The sequence below is a fragment of the Mus caroli genome, unplaced genomic scaffold (assembly GCF_978045245.1).
Source record: "Mus caroli unplaced genomic scaffold, Mus_caroli_1 scaffold_8, whole genome shotgun sequence".
In the NCBI taxonomy this organism is placed as follows: domain Eukaryota; kingdom Metazoa; phylum Chordata; class Mammalia; order Rodentia; family Muridae; genus Mus; species Mus caroli.
The window spans coordinates 121,873,510-121,892,797 of record NW_028227263.1 but is presented as its reverse complement, the minus strand read 5'-3'; the positions used below and the strand labels follow the sequence as shown (position 1 = coordinate 121,892,797).

The 19,288-nt window shown below is 40.4% G+C and overlaps 1 protein-coding gene across 1 annotated transcript; it reads left to right on the top strand.

Annotated features, from left to right (window-relative positions):
- Positions 1-473: 473 nt before the first annotated feature.
- LOC147003396 (vomeronasal type-1 receptor 4-like) lies at positions 474-1,525 on the top strand. Its single transcript, XM_085840980.1, has one exon. The coding sequence runs from the start codon at positions 504-506 to the stop codon at positions 1,419-1,421; it is 918 nt and encodes a 305-aa protein (XP_085697106.1). The 5' UTR covers positions 474-503; the 3' UTR covers positions 1,422-1,525.
- The last annotated feature ends 17,763 nt before the right edge of the window (positions 1,526-19,288 follow it).

Here is a 19,288-nt window from a genome sequence, read left to right as displayed (position 1 = left end):
TTCAGCCTCTTCTCTCTCCTAATTATGTTGAATTCTGATGCCAAAATCTGATGGAGGACTCTTTAATTTATTATTGATTAAGTGATTTTTATTAATTTACATGCCATTTGCAGCATCCTCCCCTCCTAATTGTATTGAATTCTGATGATGGAATTACATACTCATACTAGTCTCTTTCCTGTCTTTATTCGTAATCAAAAGCCCATGGTATGTGAAAATGTGTGTTATTGTGTAGGTTATTGACCTATGTGATCATAAAGATGTAGTTGCTATACAAAATATATCGAGGCAGGAGTGATTCAATAAGTATAAAATATTATTCTGAGTTACTGTCCCTATATTGTTCTCCAGGCAAAGTTCCTTTATTGTGAAAGAATAGTGTCTCACTTATCAAGAGAAGAAATTATCCCAAATCAATTGATAAGCATGGACAATAGAACAGACCCCTGAGGATAGCAGTGTCCTGCCTAATCATCACTCCAGAGTTGAATAAAGGCCTCTTTATGTCTGCTCATGATAAATCCCTGAAAACCACTGAGGAAGTGGCTCTTCAGATCCTCTTGCTTTGCCAGTTTGGAGTTGGAACTGTGGCCAATGTCTGTCTATTTGTCCATAATTTCTATCCAGTCTTGACTGGTTCCCAACAGAGGCCCAGACAGGTGATTTTAAGCCACATGGCTGTGACCAATGCCTTGACTCTCTTGATCACTATATTTCCAAACAACATGATGGCTTTTGCTCCAAGAAATCCTCTAAGTGACCTCAAATGTAAATTAGAATTCTTCACTCGCCTGGTGGCAAGAAGCATAAACTTGTGTTCCACCTGTGTCCTGAGTATCAATCAGTTTGTCACTCTTGTTCCTGTTAATAAAGGAAAACTTATACTCAGAGCAAGTGTCACAAACATGGCAAGTTATTCTTGTTACAGTTGCTGGTTCTTCAGTGTCTTAAATAACATCCACATTCCAATTAAAGTCACTGGTCCACAGATAACAGACAATAATAATGGCTCTAAAAGCAAGTTGTTCTGTTCCACTTCTGGATTCAGTGTAGGCATCATCTTCTTGCAATTTGCCCATGATGCCACATTCATGAGCATCATGGTCTGGACCAGTGTCTCCATGGTACTTCTCCTCCATAGGCATCGCCAGCGAATGCAGCACATCCTCACTCCCAATCAGAACCCCAGAGGCCAAGCTGAGACCAGAGCAACCCGTACTATCCTGATGCTGGTGGTCACATTTGTTAGCTTTTATCTTCTATATTTTATTTGTACCATCTTTCAAACTTTTTTTATAGATTCTCGTCTCTTTGTGAGGCATGTTGGTGAAGTTTTTATTGCAGGCTTCCCCACAATTTCTCCCTTACTGTTGATCTTCAGAGATCCTAAGGCTCCTTGTTCTGTGCTATTCAGCTGTTGAAAGCCAGAGTCACTGAAAAATGCCAAACACAGAAGGCAGTTTTATTAATACCATTAAGAATTTTATTCCATAAATATGTGTTAAACATCTTTTGCATGAACAAGTCATGGTTCACACTACTTACTGCTCAATACATCTAGAATAAAGAAGAAAAGAGGCAAAGACAGCTCATGATCAAGAGCCTTAAGAGGTATAATCTCAGGACTAGGGAGGATGCCAACATCCAAATGAACATCTTCCCCTGAAAGATCGTGGCAAACTCTTCACTCTGGGCCGTGGTGAAGCTGTTTTTCCAGTCATCAGAAACACCTGCCTGTCAGACCGGAAACAAAAGGTAATAGTACAACGAGGAGGCAAAGTTATTACTCTTTCTGTCAGTTGCTTCCCCAGTTACAAAATTGTTTTCTCAGATTAAAATCAAGCCTCTAACCTTTTCAGCTGCCTGAAAATGACCACAGACAGCAGGGCCCACAAGATAAATATCTGGAGTGGTTATAGCTATCATGTGATGAAACTGGAACCCTAACTTGTGGTACTTATTCCTGTGAACAAAGAAATATTTTGGCACTTTTTCTATTTGTATATGTATTTTGGATGTGTATATATTTATGTGGATTCCCTCTACTTAAGAATAATAGGTGTCATTGCATGCACTAGCAAGATTTTGCTGAAAGGACCCAGATATAGCTGTCTCTTGTGGGACTATGCCAGGGCCTAGCAAACACAGAAGTGGATGCTCACAGTCAGGTATTGGATGGATCAGAGGGCTCCCAATGGAGGAGCTAGAGAAAGTACCCAAGGAGCTAAAGGGATCTGCAACCCTAAAGGTGGAACAACATTATGAACTAACCAGTACCCCGGAGCTCTTGACTCTAGCTGCATATGTATCAAAAGATGGCCTAGCCGGCCATCACTGGAAAGAGAGGCCCATTGGAGATGCAAAATTTATATGCCCCAGTACAGGGGAACACCAGGGCCAAAAAAATGGAAATGGGTGGTTAGGGAAGTGGGTGGGAGGGTATGGGGGACTGTTGGGATAGCATTGGAAATGTAATTGAGGAAAATATGTAAAAAAAATTAAAAAAAAAAGAATAATAGGTGTCGGCAGGGCATGGTGGCATGCGCCTTTAATCCCAGCACTCGGGAGGCAGAGGCAGGCAGATTTCTGAGTTCGAGGCCAGCCTGGTCTATAAAGTGAGTTCCAGGACAGCCAGGGCTATACAGAGAAACCCTGTCTTGAAAAACCAAAAAAAAAAAAAAATTAATAATAATAATAATAGGTGTCAAACCCAGATACTATTGCAGATGCCAACAAAGATTTTGCTGACAGGAGCCTGATATAGCTGTCTCCTGAGAGGCTCTGACAGTGCCTGTAAAACACAGAAGTAGATGTTCACAGTCATCCATTAGACAGAGCACAGGATCCCCAATGAAGGACCTAGAGAAAGTACCCAAGGAGCTGAAGGAGTCTGCAACCCTATAGGTGGAACAACAATATGAACAAACCAGTACCCCGAGAGCTTGTGTCTCTAGCTGCATATGTAGCAGAAGATGGTCTAATCGACCATCACTGGGAAGAGAGGCCCCTTGGTCTAGCAAACTTTATATACCCCAGTACAGGGGAACACCAGGGCCAAGAAATGGAAGAGGGTTGGTAGGGGAGCAGGGTATGGGGAGGGTATAAGGGACTTTCGGGATAGCATTTGAAATGTAAATGAAGACAATATCTAATAAAAAAAATTGACTGCTTTATTTGAGTTACTTTTACATACTGCCATTTTGCTGAAGTTGTTTATCAGCTTTTTATCAGTTGTATATTAGTTCTCTGGTAGAATTTTTGGGTTGTTTATGTATACTATCATATCATTTGCAAACAGTGATACCTTGACCTTTTCTTTGCCAGTTTGTATCCCCTTGATCTCCTTTTGTTGTCTTATTGCTCTAGCTAGAACTTTGAGTACTATATTGAATAGAGAAGGCATCCTTGTTTTATTCCTGATTTCAGTGGGATAGCTTCTAGTATGTCTCCATTTAATTTGATATTGTCTGTTGATTAGCTGTACATTGCTCTTATAATGTTTAGTCATTGGCCTTGAATTTCTCATCTAGCCCATACTTTGAACATGAAGGTGACTTGTGTTTTGTAAAATGCTTTTTCAGCATCTAATGAGATAATCATGTGATTTTATTCTTTGAATTTGTTTTTATATAGTGGATTATGTTAATCGATTTTGTATAATGAGCCAACCTTGCATCCCTGGGATAAAGCCTACTTGATCATAGTACATGATGATTTTGATGTGTTCTTGGATTCAGTTTCCAAGAATTTTATTGAGTATTTTTGCATTGATAATTCATAAGTGAAGTTGGCCTTAAGTTCTCGTTTTTGGTTGGGTCCTTGTGTGGTTTAGATATCAGAGTGATTATGGCTTCATAGAATGAATTAAGTAGTGCTCCTTTTGTTTCTATTCTGTGGATAGTTGGAGGAGTGTTGGTATTAGCTCTTCCTTGGAGGTCTGATAGAATTCTACACTAAAGACATCTGTCCCTGGGGTTTGTTTTGGTTTGGTTTTTGTTTTTGTTTGTTTGTTTGTTTTAGGGTTGGGAGTTTTTTAATGACTTCTTCTATTTCCTTATGGGGATATGGACCTGTTTAGAGAGTTTACTTGCTCTTGCTTCAACTTTGGTACGTGGTATCTGTCTCAAAAAAACATCCATTTCATCTAGATTTTCAGTTTTGTTGAGTATATGCTTTTGTAGTAGAATCTGATGGTTTTTTGCATTTCTTCAGTCTGTTGTTATGTCTCCCTTTTCATTTCTGGTTTTGTTAAGTTCAACACTGTCTTTGGGCCAGTTAGTTAGTTAGTTAGTTATTAGTTAGTTAGTTAAGCTATCAGTTTATTTATTTTATTGATGTTCTCAAAAAAAGGAAAAATAAACAGCTTTTAGTGTTATGGATTCTTTGTACCATTCTCTTTGTTTCTATTTGGTTGAATATTTACAGCCATCTACTCCTATTGTGTGTGTTTGCTTCTTTTTGTTCTAGAGTTCTTAGGTATGCTGTTAAGTTGCTAGTGTAGGATCTCTCCAATTTCTTTATGAGGAAAATTAGTGCAATGAATTTTCCTCTTAGCACTGCTTTCATTGTGTTCCATAATTTGGGGTATGCTGTGTCATAATTTTCCTTGAATTCCAGGAAGTCTTTAATTTCTCTATTTCTTCCCTGACCAAGTCATCATTGAGTAGGTATTTGCTCAGTTGCCATGGGTATGTTGATTTTCTGCTGTTTTTGTTGTTATTGAAGAACAGCCTTATTCTGTGGTGATCTGATAGGATGCATGGGATTATGACAATCTTCTTGTAATGGATTAGGATTGTTTTGTGACTGATTATATGGTCAATTTTGGAGAAGGTACTATGAGTTGCTGAGAAGAAGGGATATTCTTTTGCTTTAGGGTGGAAGTTCTGTAGATATGTGTTAAATTCATTTGGTTTGTAATCTCTATTAGTTTCACTGTGTCTATGTTTAGTTTCTGTCTCAATGACCTGTCCATTAGTGAAAGTGAGATGTTGAAGTCTCCCATTATTATTGTGTGGGGTTCAATGTGTTATTTGAGCTTTAGTAAAGTTTCTTCTATGAATGTATATGCCCTTGCATTTGAGGCATAGATGTTCAGAATTGATACTTTCTCTTGGTAGATTTTTCCTTTGAATATGCAGTGTTCTTTCTCATCTCACTTGGTAACTTTTGTTGAAAGTTTATGATCATCTTCACAATAGTCACCAGGAATATAAAATATCTGGGTGTGATGCTAACCAAGCAACTGAAAGATCTGTCAGTCAAGAACTTCAATTCTCTGATGGAGGAAATTGAGGAAGATTCAGAAGATGGAAAGATCTCCCAGGCTCATGAATTAGAAGGAGTAACAGTATAAAATGAGCATCTAACCAAAAGCAATCTACAAATTCACTGCAATACCCATTAAAATTCTAAATAAGTTCAATAAAAAGAACAATTCTCAAATTCATTTGGAATAACAAAAAATCCAAACAAGCAGAAACTATTCTCAACAATAATAGAACTTCTTGGGAAAATCACCATCCCTGACCTCAAGCTATATGACAGAGCAAAGTTATATATATATTAAAAAAAGCATGGTATTGATATAGAGACAGACAGGTAGATCAATGGAATAGAATTGAACATACCCAGAATTAAACCCACACACCTATGGTCACCTGATTTTTGACAAAGAAGCCTAGACCATCAAGTGAGAAAGTGACTGCATATTCAACAAACAGTGCTGGCTCAAGTGGCAGTCAGCACATAGATGAATGCAAATTGACCCATTCTTATCTCCTTGTACAATGCTCAAGTCCTGTTGCGGCCCGACCAGCAGTCCGCAACATGAACGGTTCAACTGAGGATGGCAGCTCGAGCTGAAAAGAGAGGAAACTAGACGGGATGAAAAAAGAAAAGGAGCCAAGTCTCTGATCAAAGCTCTCCTTTACTAGTTCCGACATTCAGTTATAAAGGAAGGGGGAGGGAACCCGATTTCCCGCCAAGTAACTCATCCAGTAGCAGGAAGAACATGTGTGTGGCTCCAATGCAGCAAAGCAACAGGGTCCAGCAGTGGACGTGGCAGAACGAATGAGCAGGAAACTCCACCCCTGAGCCAGCAGGTCCCAGGCTGGGGGTGGGGAGGCTACATCTCCTCCCAATTGTTAACAAAAAAAGAAAAAAAGAAAAGGCTGGCCTGAGGCAAAAAAAAAATTTATCTATGCTCGATAGTTCTGCCTGAGTTCTTAGGGCTAAAGAAAAAACCTGTTTCCATGGGATTCCCTAACTTTTATAATGGTAAACTGTATCTGGCAAGGACTGTCCATATTGTCCTAGTAAACCACTAACAGAATAGTGCTGAGCTGTAGGCTCTGAGATTATAATGCTAATTAGTGCTGAATAGGTAACTTCCTGGTTGCATTTTAAGTAGGGCGTTGGAACCCTGGCTAAGTTTGACTGAACAAATTTGAAATACACTATATTAAGAATAACACTGAGTTGATATTCCTCCACCATTTTGGATGACAGGCAGGGAAACAGGGAGAAGGGGGGTTAAGACTGGCTCCGTAGTACAAGGCCAATTGGATTTTTTATTTGGGTGGGAGGCAGTGAAGGGCTGCCCTTTCAACAGTACGGTCTCCAACCTCTCTCCCCCCTATTAAGTTTAATAAGGCAACACTTAACTGAGGTGATCAAATGATTTTCTCATCCGTAGATGAGTGGGCCTTTAACCTTGGCTTGGGTGGACATTGACCCGATGTAGATCAATGGAATAGAATTGAACATACCCAGAATTAAACCCACACACCTATGGTCACCTGATTTTTGACAAAGAAGCCTAGACCATCCAGTGGGAAAGTGACCTTTCCTCCCATGGGTGCTATCACGACCCACACCTGTGGCTCTTGGTACCTTTTGGGGAGGGGGAGGCAGAGCCTTAGGTATATATATATATATATATATATATATATATATATACCAACCTCCAATTTTAAACCGAGTATGTCGCACAGGGAACTCAGAAATGGTCAAGCTGGACCTTCCTCCACAGTAATTTTCTGCACCAAGCGGTAGCCATAATGTATTCGTATGATCACGAGCCAGTATGCACAGCTCTGAGTACTGCGCAACTCCTAAAGGAGAATTGTCAACCTCAGATTTAGCAAGGCCTAGACAAGAATCATGTCATTAGTAACACCACGATTTGTGGCTAAAATAGGAGCTGAAAATCTTTCCTCCTCATCCCTGTTATTCCCATAGCCTGAGGAACTAAGGACACCTTGCAGTAACAGCAAGGGTGAAAAGCCAGAGGCCAGCTAAGGGATTAAGCCCATCTCTATCAAAATAAGAACTAATCTCTGTAAATATTTGAAATTTCTACTTCCCTAGCTCTCTTGGTAAATCTAAATTCTATCTCAGACTGAAAGCCACGTGCTAGAATGTCCTTGGAAAGAAGATAACAGTTGCCACCTGCGTGCCCTTGGGGGAAGGGAAGGTATGCCTGGTGGTCCGGCTAGAGAATGTAGACTGAGCTGCTTGAAAAAAGAAAAAGATCTAGACAATGAGAAAGTAGCAATGCAAATTTTCTTTTTGGAGAAGTCCAGGTATTTTATTCAGTTGCAAGTTGTAAAGCTAAGGCTATTCTCCGGCCTCCTGTAGGGGAGTTGGCTCAGAGGAAAACAGCATTTCTGGGAGCTTCCGTTCCCAGCTGAATTCTAAGCACAAGAGGAAGTTTAGTCTTCAGAATGATACTTACCAGAAGAGTCAGGATCTGTGTTTATCTGATGAATTAATCTCTCTGGCAGCCACCGCGCTCCAGCTTCATCTCCTGAAAAGACACAAACCGAGCCTCTTCCCCAGATCAGAACCGGATCTGGGCCCTTCCATTCGTTAGTCAGGGGGTCCTTCCATTTTACCAATGCATAAGAATTAGAAGTAACTGGATGCCAATGGTGATCTGCTGCAGACTGACCTTTAATATCAGTTTGCAAAAAGTTTAGGACAAATAAGGTGAAGGCAAGATGAGCCTTTGGTGACCTTGAGGGATATGCTCTGAATTAACTTTGCTATGTAATTAGAATATAGGAATCTCTAATTATTGGACTGAATATTAGACCAGTCTAAGATTGAGTTAGAATGGCTGGTCACACTGAAGAAAAGAGAAAAATCATTATGACTCTATTAAATGACTAATTTTACTAAGTCTTAATATACAGTCTCTGATGTACTTTTGCCATAAAGTTAAAAGGCTAGAAGCTAATCTAAACTGGAAAAAAGACAAGTAAGAATGGATCTAAGACATGAATTTAATTTTTTAGTACTTTTAATCAGGACACTGAGTTAACTTACCTGTCAGCTCGGCACAAGAATTACTAATATGGTCTTTCAACAGTGATTTGGGTAGGACCACAGGCCTCATCCAGCTGGATCAGCGCCGGGGTAGCGGGAGCGCAGGGTTGCCTGACACCCGCCAGCTACCCACGACCCCCGCCGCAGGATTTTGGGACTGCTGGTGAGTGGAACACAGCTTCTGCTCCAATCCAATTGCGCGGGACCTGAGACTGCATTAGTTAGGGAAGCAGAAACCGGCCTGAGTAGGGCCACAGGCCTCATCCGGCCGGATCAGCGCCGGGGTAGCGGGAGCGCAGGGTTGCCTGACACCCACCAGCTACCCACGACCCCCGCCGCAGGATTTTGGGACTGCTGGTGAGTGGAACACAGCTTCTGCTCCAGTCCAATCACGTGGGACCTGAGACTGCTCTGGTTGGGGAGAGAGAAATCCGGCCTACATAGGGCCACAACCCTCTTCCGGTCAGAAAAGCACCAGGGCAGCTGGGGCGCAGGGTCTGCTGACACTCTCCAGCTACCCACAACACCCGCCACAGGATCTTAAGACTTCTGGTGAGTGGAGCACAGCTTCTGCTCCAATCCAATTGCGCGGGACCTGAGACTGCATTAGTTAGGGAAGCAGAAACCGGCCTGAGTAGGACCACAGGCCTCATCCAGCCGGATCAGCGCCGGGGTAGCGGGAGCGCAGGGTTGCCTGACACCCGCCAGCTACCCACGACCCCCGCCACAGGATTTTGGGACTGCTGGTGAGTGGAACACAGCTTCTGCTCCAATCCAATTGCGCGGGACCTGAGACTGCATTAGTTAGGGAAGCAGAAACCGGCCTGAGTAGGGCCACAGGCCTCATCCGGCTGGATCAGCGCCAGGGTAGCGGGAGCGCAGGGTTGCCTGACACCCGCCAGCTACCCATGACCCCCGCCGCAGGATTTTGGGACTGCTGGTGAGTGGAACACAGCTTCTGCTCCAGTCCAATCACGCGGGACCTGAGACTGCTCTGGTTGGGGAGAGAGAAATCCGGCCTACATAGGGCCACAACCCTCTTCCTGTCAGAAAAGCACCGGGGCAGCTGGGGCGCAGGGTCGGCTGACACTCACCAGCTACCCACAACACCCACCACAGGATCTTAAGACTTCTGGAGAGTGGAACACAGCTTCTGCTCCAATCCAATTGCACGCGGGACCAGAGACTGCATTAGTTAGGGAAGCAGAAAAACGGCCTGAGTAGGACCACAGGCCTCTTCCGGCTGGACCAGCACCGGGGTACCGTCAGCTACCCACGACCCCCGCCGCAGGATTTAGAGACTGCTGGTGAGTGGAACACAGCTTCTGCTCCAATCTTCAAACAGTGACAACGATAACAACTAACCCCAGAGATTACCAGATGGCGAAAGGTAAACGTAATAATCTTCCTAACAGAAACCAAGACCACTCACCATCATCAGAACCCAGCACCCCCACTTCGCCCAGTCCAGGACACCCCAACACACCGGAAAAGCTAGACACGGATTTAAAAGCATATCTCCTGATGATGATAGAGGACTTCAAGAAGGACTTTAATAACACACTTAAAGAAATGCAGGAGAACACTGCTAAACAGGCAGAAGACAATAAAGAGGAAGCACAAAAATCCCTTAAAGAATTGCAGGAGAACACTGCTAAAGAGTTACAAATCCTTAAAGAAAAACACGATAACATAATCAAACAGGTAGAAGTCCTTACAGAAAAACAGGAAAACACATCCAAACAGATGATGGAAATGAACAAAACCATACTAGACCTAAAAAGGGAAGTAGACACAATAAAGAAAACCCAAAATGAGGCAACACTGGAGATAGAAACCCTAGGAAAGAAATCTGGAACCATAGATACGAGCATCAGCAACAGAATACAAGAGATGGAAGAGAGAATCTCAGGTGCAGAAGATTCCATAGAGAACATCGGCACAACAATCAAGGAAAATGGAAAATGCAAAAAGATCCTAACTCAAAACATCCAAGAAATACAGGACACAATGAGAAGACCAAACCTACGGATAATAGGAGTGGATGAGAATGAAGATTTTCAACTCAAAGGACCAGCAAACATCTTCAACAAAATTATAGAAGAAAACTTCCCAAATCTAAAGAAAGAGATGCCCATGAACATACAAGAAGCCTAGAGAACTCCAAATAGACTGGACCAGAAAAGAAATACCTCCCGACACATAATAATCAGAGCAACAAATGCTCTAAACAAAGATAGAATACTAAAAGCAGTAAGAGAAAAAGGCCAAGTAACATATAAAGGCAAGCCTATCAGAATTACACCAGATTTTTCACCAGAGACTATGAAAGCCAGAAGATCCTGGACGGATGTTATACAGACACTAAAAGAACACAAATTCCAGCCCAGGCTACTATACCCAGCCAAACTCTCAATTAACATAGATGGAGAAACCAAAGTATTCCAGGACAAAACGGAATTCACACATTATCTCTCCACGAATCCAGCCCTTCAAAGGATAATAACAGAAAAAAACCAATACAAGGACAGGAACCACGCCCTAGAAACAACAAGAAGGTAATCCCTCAACAAACCTAAAAGAAGACAGCCACAAGAACAAAATGCCAACTTTAACAACAAAAATAACAGGAAACAACAATTACTTTTCCTTAATATCTCTTAATATCAATGGACTCAACTCCCCGATAAAAAGACATAGACTAACAAACTGGCTACACAAACAAGACCCAACATTTTGCTGCTTACAGGAAACTCATCTCAGAGAAAAGGATAGACACTACCTCAGAATGAAAGGCTGGAAAACAATTTTCCAAGCAAATGGCATGAAGAAACAAGCTGGAGTAGCCATTCTAATATCTGATAAGATTGACTTCCAACCCAAAGTCATTAAAAAAGACAGGGAGGGACACTTCATACTCATCAAAGGTAAAATCCTCCAAGAGGAACTATCAATCCTGAATATCTATGCTCCAAATACAAAGGCAGCCACATTCATTAAAGAAACTTTAGTAAAGCTCAAAGCACACATTGCACCTCATACAATAATAGTGGGAGACTTCAACACACCACTTTCACCAATGGACAGATCATGGAAACAGAAACTAAACAGGGACACAGTGAAACTAAGAGAAATTATGAATCAAATGGATCTGGCAGATATCTACAGAACATTCTATCCTAAAACAAAAGGATATACCTTCTTCTCAGCACCTCATGGTACCTTCTCCAAAATTGACCACATAATTGGTCACAAAGCAGGCCTCAACAGATATAAAAATATTGAAATTGTCCCATGCATCCTATCAGATCACCATGGACTAAGGCTGATCTTCAATAACAAAATAAATAATAGAAAGCCAACCTTCACGTAGAAACTGAACAACACTCTTCTCAATGATACCTTGGTCAAGGAAGGAATAAAGAAAGAAATTAAGGACTTTTTAGAGTTCAATAAAAATGAAGCCACAACATACCCAAACTTCTGGGTCACAATGAAAGCATTTCTAAGAGGAAAACTCATAGCTCTGAGTGCCCCCAAAAGATAACTAGAGAGAGCACACATTAGCAGCTTGACAACACACCTAAAAGCACTAGAACAAAAGGAAGCAAATTCACCCAAGAGTAGTAGACGGCAGGAAATAATCAAACTCAGGGGCAAAATCAACCAAGTGGAAACAAGAAAAACTATTCAAAGAATCAATCAATCAAGGAGCTGGTTCTTTGAGAAAATCAACAAGATAGATAAACCCTTAGCCAGACTCACTAGAGGGCACAGGGAAAGCATCCTAATTAACAAAATCAGAAATGAAAAAGGAGACATAACAACAGATCCTGAAGACATCCAAAACACCATCAGATCCTTCTACCAAAGGCTATACTCAACAAAACTGGAGAACATGGATGAAATGGAGAAGTTCCTAGACAGATACCAGGTACCAAAGTTGAATCAAGATCAGGTTAATGATCTAAACAGCCCTATATCCCCCAAAGAAATAGAAGCAGTCATTAATAGTCTCCCAACTAAAAAAAGCCCAGGACCAGATGGGTTTAGTGCAGAGTTCTATCAGACCTTCAAAGAAGATCTAATCCCAGTTCTTCACAAACTATTCCACAAAATAGAAACAGAAGGTACTCTACCCAACTCATTCTATGAAGCCACAATTACTCTGATACCTAAACCACAAAAAGACCCAACAAAGATAGAAAACTTCAGACCAATATCCCTTATGAATATTGATGCAAAAATCCTCAATAAAGTTCTTGCTAACCGAATCCAAGAACACATCAAAACAATCATCCATCCTGACCAAGTAGGTTTCATCCCAGGGATGCAGGGATGGTTCAATATACGGAAATCCATCAACGTAATCCAGTATATAAACAAACTCAAAGACAAAAACCACATGGTCATCTCGTTAGATGTGGAAAAAGCATTTGACAAGATCCAACACCCATTCATGATAAAAGTCTTGGAAAGATCAGGAATTCAAGGCCCATACCTAACCATGATAAAAGCAATCTACAGCAAACCAGTAGCCAACATCAAAGTAAATGGTGAGAAGCTTGAAGCAATCCCTCTAAAATCAGGGACTAGACAAGGCTGTCCACTTTCTCCATACCTATTCAACATTGTACTTGAAGTCCTAGCCAGAGCAATTCGACAACAAAAGGAGATCAAAGGGATACAAATTGGAAAAGATGAAGTCAAAATATCACTCTTTGCAGATGATATGATAGTATATATAAGTGACCCTAAAAATTCCACCAGAGAACTCCTAAGCCTGATAAACAGCTTCTGTGAAGTAGCTGGATATAAAATTAACTCAAACAAATCAATGGCCTTTCTCTACACAAAGAATAAACAGGCTGAGAAAGAAATTAGGGAAACAACACCCTTCTCAATAGTCACAAATAATATAAAATATCTTGGCGTGACTCTAACTAATGTAGTGAAAGACCTGTATAATAAAAACTTCAAGTCTCTGAAGAAAGAAATTCTAGAAGATCTCAGAAGATGGAAAGATCTCCCATGCTCATGGATTGGCAGGATCAACATTGTAAAAATGCCTATCTTGCCAAAAGCAATCTACAGATTCAATGCAATCCCCATCAAAATTCCAAATCAATTCTTCAACGAATTAGAAAGTGCAATCTGCAAATTCATCTGGAATAACAAAAAACCTAGGATAGAAAAACTCTTCTCAAGGATAAAAGAACCTCTGGGGGAATCACCATGCCGGACCTAAAGCTCTACTACAGAGCAATTGTGATAAAAACTGCATGGTACTGGTATAGTGACAGACAAATAGACCAATGGAATAGAATTGAAGACCCAGAAATGAACACACACACCTATGGTCACTTGATCTTCGACAAGGGAGCTAAAAACATCCAGTGGAAGAAAGACAGCATTTTTAACAAATGGTGCTGGCACAACTGGTTGTTAACATGTAGAAGAATGCGAATCGATCCATTCCTATCTCCTTGTACTAAGGTCAAGTCTAAGTGGATCAAGGAACTTCACATAAAACCAGAGACACTGAAACTTATAGAGGAGAAAGTGGGGAAAAGCCTTGAAGATATGGGCACAGGGGAAAAATTCCTGAATAGAACAGTAATGGCTTGTGCTGTAAGATCGAGAATTGACAAGTGGGACCTCATGAAACTGCAAAGCTTCTGCAATGCTAAAGACACCATCAATAAGACAAAAAAACCACCAACAGATTGGGAAAGGATCTTCACCTATCCTAAATCAGATAAGGGACTAATATCCAATATATATAAAGAACTCAAGAAGGTGGACTCCAGAAAGTCAAATAACCCCATTAAAAAATGGGGCTCAGAACTGAACAAAGAATTCTCACCTGAGGAATACCGAATGGCAGAGAAGCACCTGAAAAAATGTTCAACATCCTTAATCATCAGGGAAATGCAAATCAAAACAACCCTGAGATTCCACCTCACACCAGTCAGAATGGCTAAGATCAAAAATTCAGGTGACAGCAGATGCTGGCGAGGATGTGGAGAAAGAGGAACACTCCTCCATTGTTGGTGGGATTGCAAGCTTGTATAACCACTCTGGAAATCAATCTGGCGGTTCCTCAGAAAATTGGACATAGTACTAACAGAGGATCCAGCAATACCTCTCCTGGGAATATATCCAGAAGATGTCCCAACCGGTAAAAAGGACACATGCTCCACTATGTTCATAGCAGCCCTATTTATAATAGCCAGAAGCTGGAAAGAACCCAGATGTCCCTCAACAGAGGAATGGATACAGAAATTATGGTACATTTACACAATGGAGTAACTCAGCTATTAAAAAGAATGAATTTATGAAATTCCTAGCCAAATGGATGGACCTGGAGGGCATCATCTTGAGTGAAGTAACACAATCACAAAAGAACTCACACAATATGTATTCATTGATAAGTGGATATTAGCCCAAAACTTAGGATACCCAAGATATAAGATACAATTTGCTAAACGCATGAAACTCAAGAAGAATGAAGACCAAAGTGTGGACACTGTGCACCTTCTTAGAATTGGGAACAAAACACCCAGGGAAGGAGTTACAGAGACAAAGTTCGTAGCTGTGATGAAAGGATGGACCATTTAGAGACTGCTGTATCCAGGGATCCATCCCATAATCAGCTTCTAAACGCTGACACCATTGCATACACTAGCAAGATTTTGCTGAAAGGACCCAAATATAGCTGTCTCTTGTGAGACGATGCCGGGGCCTAGCAAACACAGGAGTGGATGTTCACAGTCAGCTATTGGATGTATCACAGGGCTCCCAATGGAGAAGCTAGAGAAAGTACCCAAGGAGCTAAAGGGATCTGCAACCCTATTGTTGGAACAACATGATGTACTAACCAGAACCCTGGAGCTCTTGTCTCTAGCTGCATATGTATCAAAAGATGGCCTAGTCGGCCATCAATGGAAAGAGAGGCCCATTGGACTTGCAAACTTTATATGCCCCAATATAGGGGAATGCCAGGGCCAAAAGAATGGGAATGGGTGGGTAGGGAAGTGGGGGGCGCTATGGGGGACTTTTGGGATAGTATTGGAAATGTAATTGATGAAAATATGTAATAAAAATATTAAAAAAAAAAGAATTACTAATATGCTTCTGCAGTGTTCTATGGAGAGAACCTGTTTTTCCCTTTCCTAATAAGGTAGCTGTTTTAGGATAAATCTATAAGCCAATAAGTAGACCCTTTTAAGATACCAAAAAGCATTTATTAAATTTGACATTTTAAACTCAAATTTTGAAAATAAAGGTATGTTTTAAGTAGTGTGCATGGAAATGCACTAAATAGTATATAAGGGGATACAATTTCTCTCTTTTTTGTCTTTTAAGAAGTTAAAGTTTAAAATTTTACAATATCTAACCTTTTGTATTAATGACTTGTTGGACAAAACATTTGAAATACTTGGCTGTAAAGGGGCAGTGACTAATTGCACTTTCAATCATTTTTCGTAAGGAACGGTTGTAACTAGAAAGCCTGAAAATTTATTAAGAGTCACACGTGCATAATTTATTTATTTATTAACTAGAAATATGTATAAGCAATTGCAAATTTGAGAATTAATAGTATCTGAGGGACGAACAATTTTAAGCGATTATGAGCTCAGAGATATGGCATTGACTATTAATATACAAATTAAGGTTTGATTGTTCAGCATTTTAAAACACCATCTACAGCACACAACCAGATTATTTGTGCTGGAACAGGGGCAACTGTGTGTCTTAAGACTCTGCCCCACAGCAGCTAGTTGGGCCCACGTGGGCCAACGATCGGCTGGGAGGATGAGAAAAATGACTTTACAATAATGTTTTTTCTGGCCAAAGAATTGCCTTGGGCACAACTAATTTTTAATTACCAATTAACAACAATTATAAAAGCTTTCTTTATTTTTTTTGTATAACCTCTTGTAGTAAACTAAAACACTAAGTAAAAAAAGGATACTGTCTCTGAATTTTTGGGGTGAGAGCAAGGATTTAAGGTAAACTTCCCTTGAGAAGCATTAGTTAATAAAATACTTTCCACTTAGGAAACAATATACACTGAAAGATTAAAACTCTTGGCTTCTTGTATAGAAGTACTGGTATAGTGACAGACAAGTAGACCAATGGAATAGAATTGAAGACCCAGAAATGAACACACACACCTACGGTCACTTGATCTTCGACAAGGGAGCTAAAACCATCCAGTGGAAGAAAGACAGCATTTTCAAAAAATGGTGCTGGCACAACTGGTTGTTAACATGTAGAAGAATGCGAATCGATCCATTCCTATCTCCTTGTACTAAGGTCAAGTCTAAGTGGATCAAGGAACTTCACATAAAACCAGAGACACTGAAATTTATAGAGGAGAAAGTGGGGAAAAGCCTTGAAGATATGGGCACAGGGGAAAATTTCCTGAATAGAACAGTAATGGCTTGTGCTGTAAGATCGAGAATTGACAAGTGGGACCTCATGAAACTGCAAAGCTTCTGCAAGGCTAAAGACACCATCAATAAGACAAAAAAACCACCAACAGATTGGGAAAGGATCTTCACCTATCCTAAATCAGATTAGGGACTAATATCCAATATATATAAAGAACTCAAGAAGGTGGACTCCAGAAAGTCAAATAACCCCATTAAAAAATGGGGCTCAGAACTGAACAAAGAATTCTCACCTAAGGAATACCGAATGGCAGAGAAGCACCTGAAAAAATGTTCAACATCCTTAATCATCAGGGAAATGCAAATCAAAGCAACCCTGAGATTCCACCTCACACCAGTCAGAATGGCTAAGATCAAAATTTCAGGTGACAGCAGATGCTGGCGAGGATGTGGAGAAAGAGGAACACTCCTCCATTGTTGATGGGATTGCAAGCTTGTACAACCACTCTGGAAATCAGTCTGGCGGTTCCTCAGAAAATTGGACATAGTACTACCGGAGGATCCAGCAATACCACTCCTGGGCATATATCCAGAAGATGTCCCAACCGGTAAGAAAGACACATGCTCCACTATGTTCATAGCAGCCTTATTTATAATAGCCAGAAGCTGGAAAGAACCCAGATGCCCCTCAAAAGAGGAATGGATACAGAAATTATGGTACATTTACACATGGAGTACTACTCAGCTATTAAAAAGAATGAATTTATGAAATTCCTAGCCAAATGGATGGACCTGGAGGGCATCATCTTTTTTGAGTGAAGTAACACAATCACAAAAGAACTCACACAATATGTATTCACTGATAAGTGGATATTAGCCCAAAACTTAGGATACCCAAGATATAAGATACAATTTGCTAAACGCATGAAACTCAAGAAGAATGAAGACCAAAGTGTGGACACTGTGCACCTTCTTAGAATTGGGAACAAAACACCCAGGGAAGGAGTTACAGAGACAAAGTTCGTAGCTGTGATGAAAGGATGGACCATTTAGAAACTGCCGTATCCAGGGATCCATCCCATAATCAGCTTCTAAACGCTGACACCATTGCATACACTAGCAAGATTTTGCTGAAAGGACCCAAATATAGCTGTCTCTTGTGAGACGATGCCGGGGCCTAGCAAACACAGGAGTGGATGTTCACAGTCAGCTATTGGATGTATCACAGGGCTCCCAATGGAGAAGCTAGAGAAAGTACCCAAGGAGCTAAAGGGATCTGCAACCCTATTGTTGGAACAACATGATGTACTAACCAGAACCCCAGAGCTCTTGTCTCTAGCTGCATATGTATCGAAAGATGACCTAGTCGGCCATCAATGGAAAGAGAGGCCCATTGGACTTGCAAACTTTATATGCCCCAATATAGGGGAATGCCAGGGCCAAAAGAATGGGAATGGGTGGGTAGGGAAGTGGGGGGCGCTATGGGGGACTTTTGGGATAGCATTGGAAATGTAATTGAGGAAAATATGTAATAAAAATATTAAAAATTAAAAAAAAACTCTTGGCTTCTTGTATAGAAGCAGAAACAATAAAAATTTTTCTTACATAATGTAAAGCTATATTATCAATACCTAGAGGCAAAATTTTCTAGTGATTACCAGTTTACTAGAAGCAAAAATCTTTGAATTTAAGCATTATTCTAAACATCTGAATAGATCTGTAACACTGTTAAAAGGAAATTTTCTTGAACACAGGGAAAAACTTTCTCAGGCACTGTTTGCAAAACATAAGAAACCACAAGCCGCTCTGGGGCTGCCCAGAGCCCTGCATTGACTCAAACGTAAAATACTTTTTAATCTGAGCATCAATCTTAAATTTGCAATTAAACTGCAAGCTGTAGTCAATGGAACAATGGCAGTTTTAACCATAATTTTTAAGTTTCTTGTGCAAGGTTAGGATAATACCTACAACCTTGGGAATGCAAAACCTAAGTTTAAAACAATTTATCACCTTTAAAATCAATATTAGAAGTATTGCTATCATATTACGAAGTTTGGATGTCAATTAATACCTATGAAAACCTATTAAAGCAAATTTTAACGCTTTAATAAAGAGGCATTGCTTTAAATCTTATCTTAAATTTTACTATTTAGGATAGGAACCACATTAATTACTATCTAAACTAGAAATATCTTTAGAGACCCAGCCTCTTGGCCTGCCTTAGGCCACGTGTCGGAAGGACTCTAAACTTGAGTTATAAAATTTAATACTAACCATCTGTAGCAATGTAACAATTATTAATCTTAACCAACAACTTATGAGCTGAATGTGAAAACATGTAGAGCATATTATCAATAAAAAAGGACCAAATGAAGCAGTTAATTTTAGACCAATCAGAGAATATTAATTTTTGTAGCTTCAATCATAGAATAAAAAAGCACTTTACCATTGTCAAACACATTAAACATGAACCATTTATCAGATTTTTTACTCCGAAACTAAGAGGCTGTGCACTCGCCGCTTTTTCCTAAAACGAACGGTTTTTCTAGCAGGGGCCC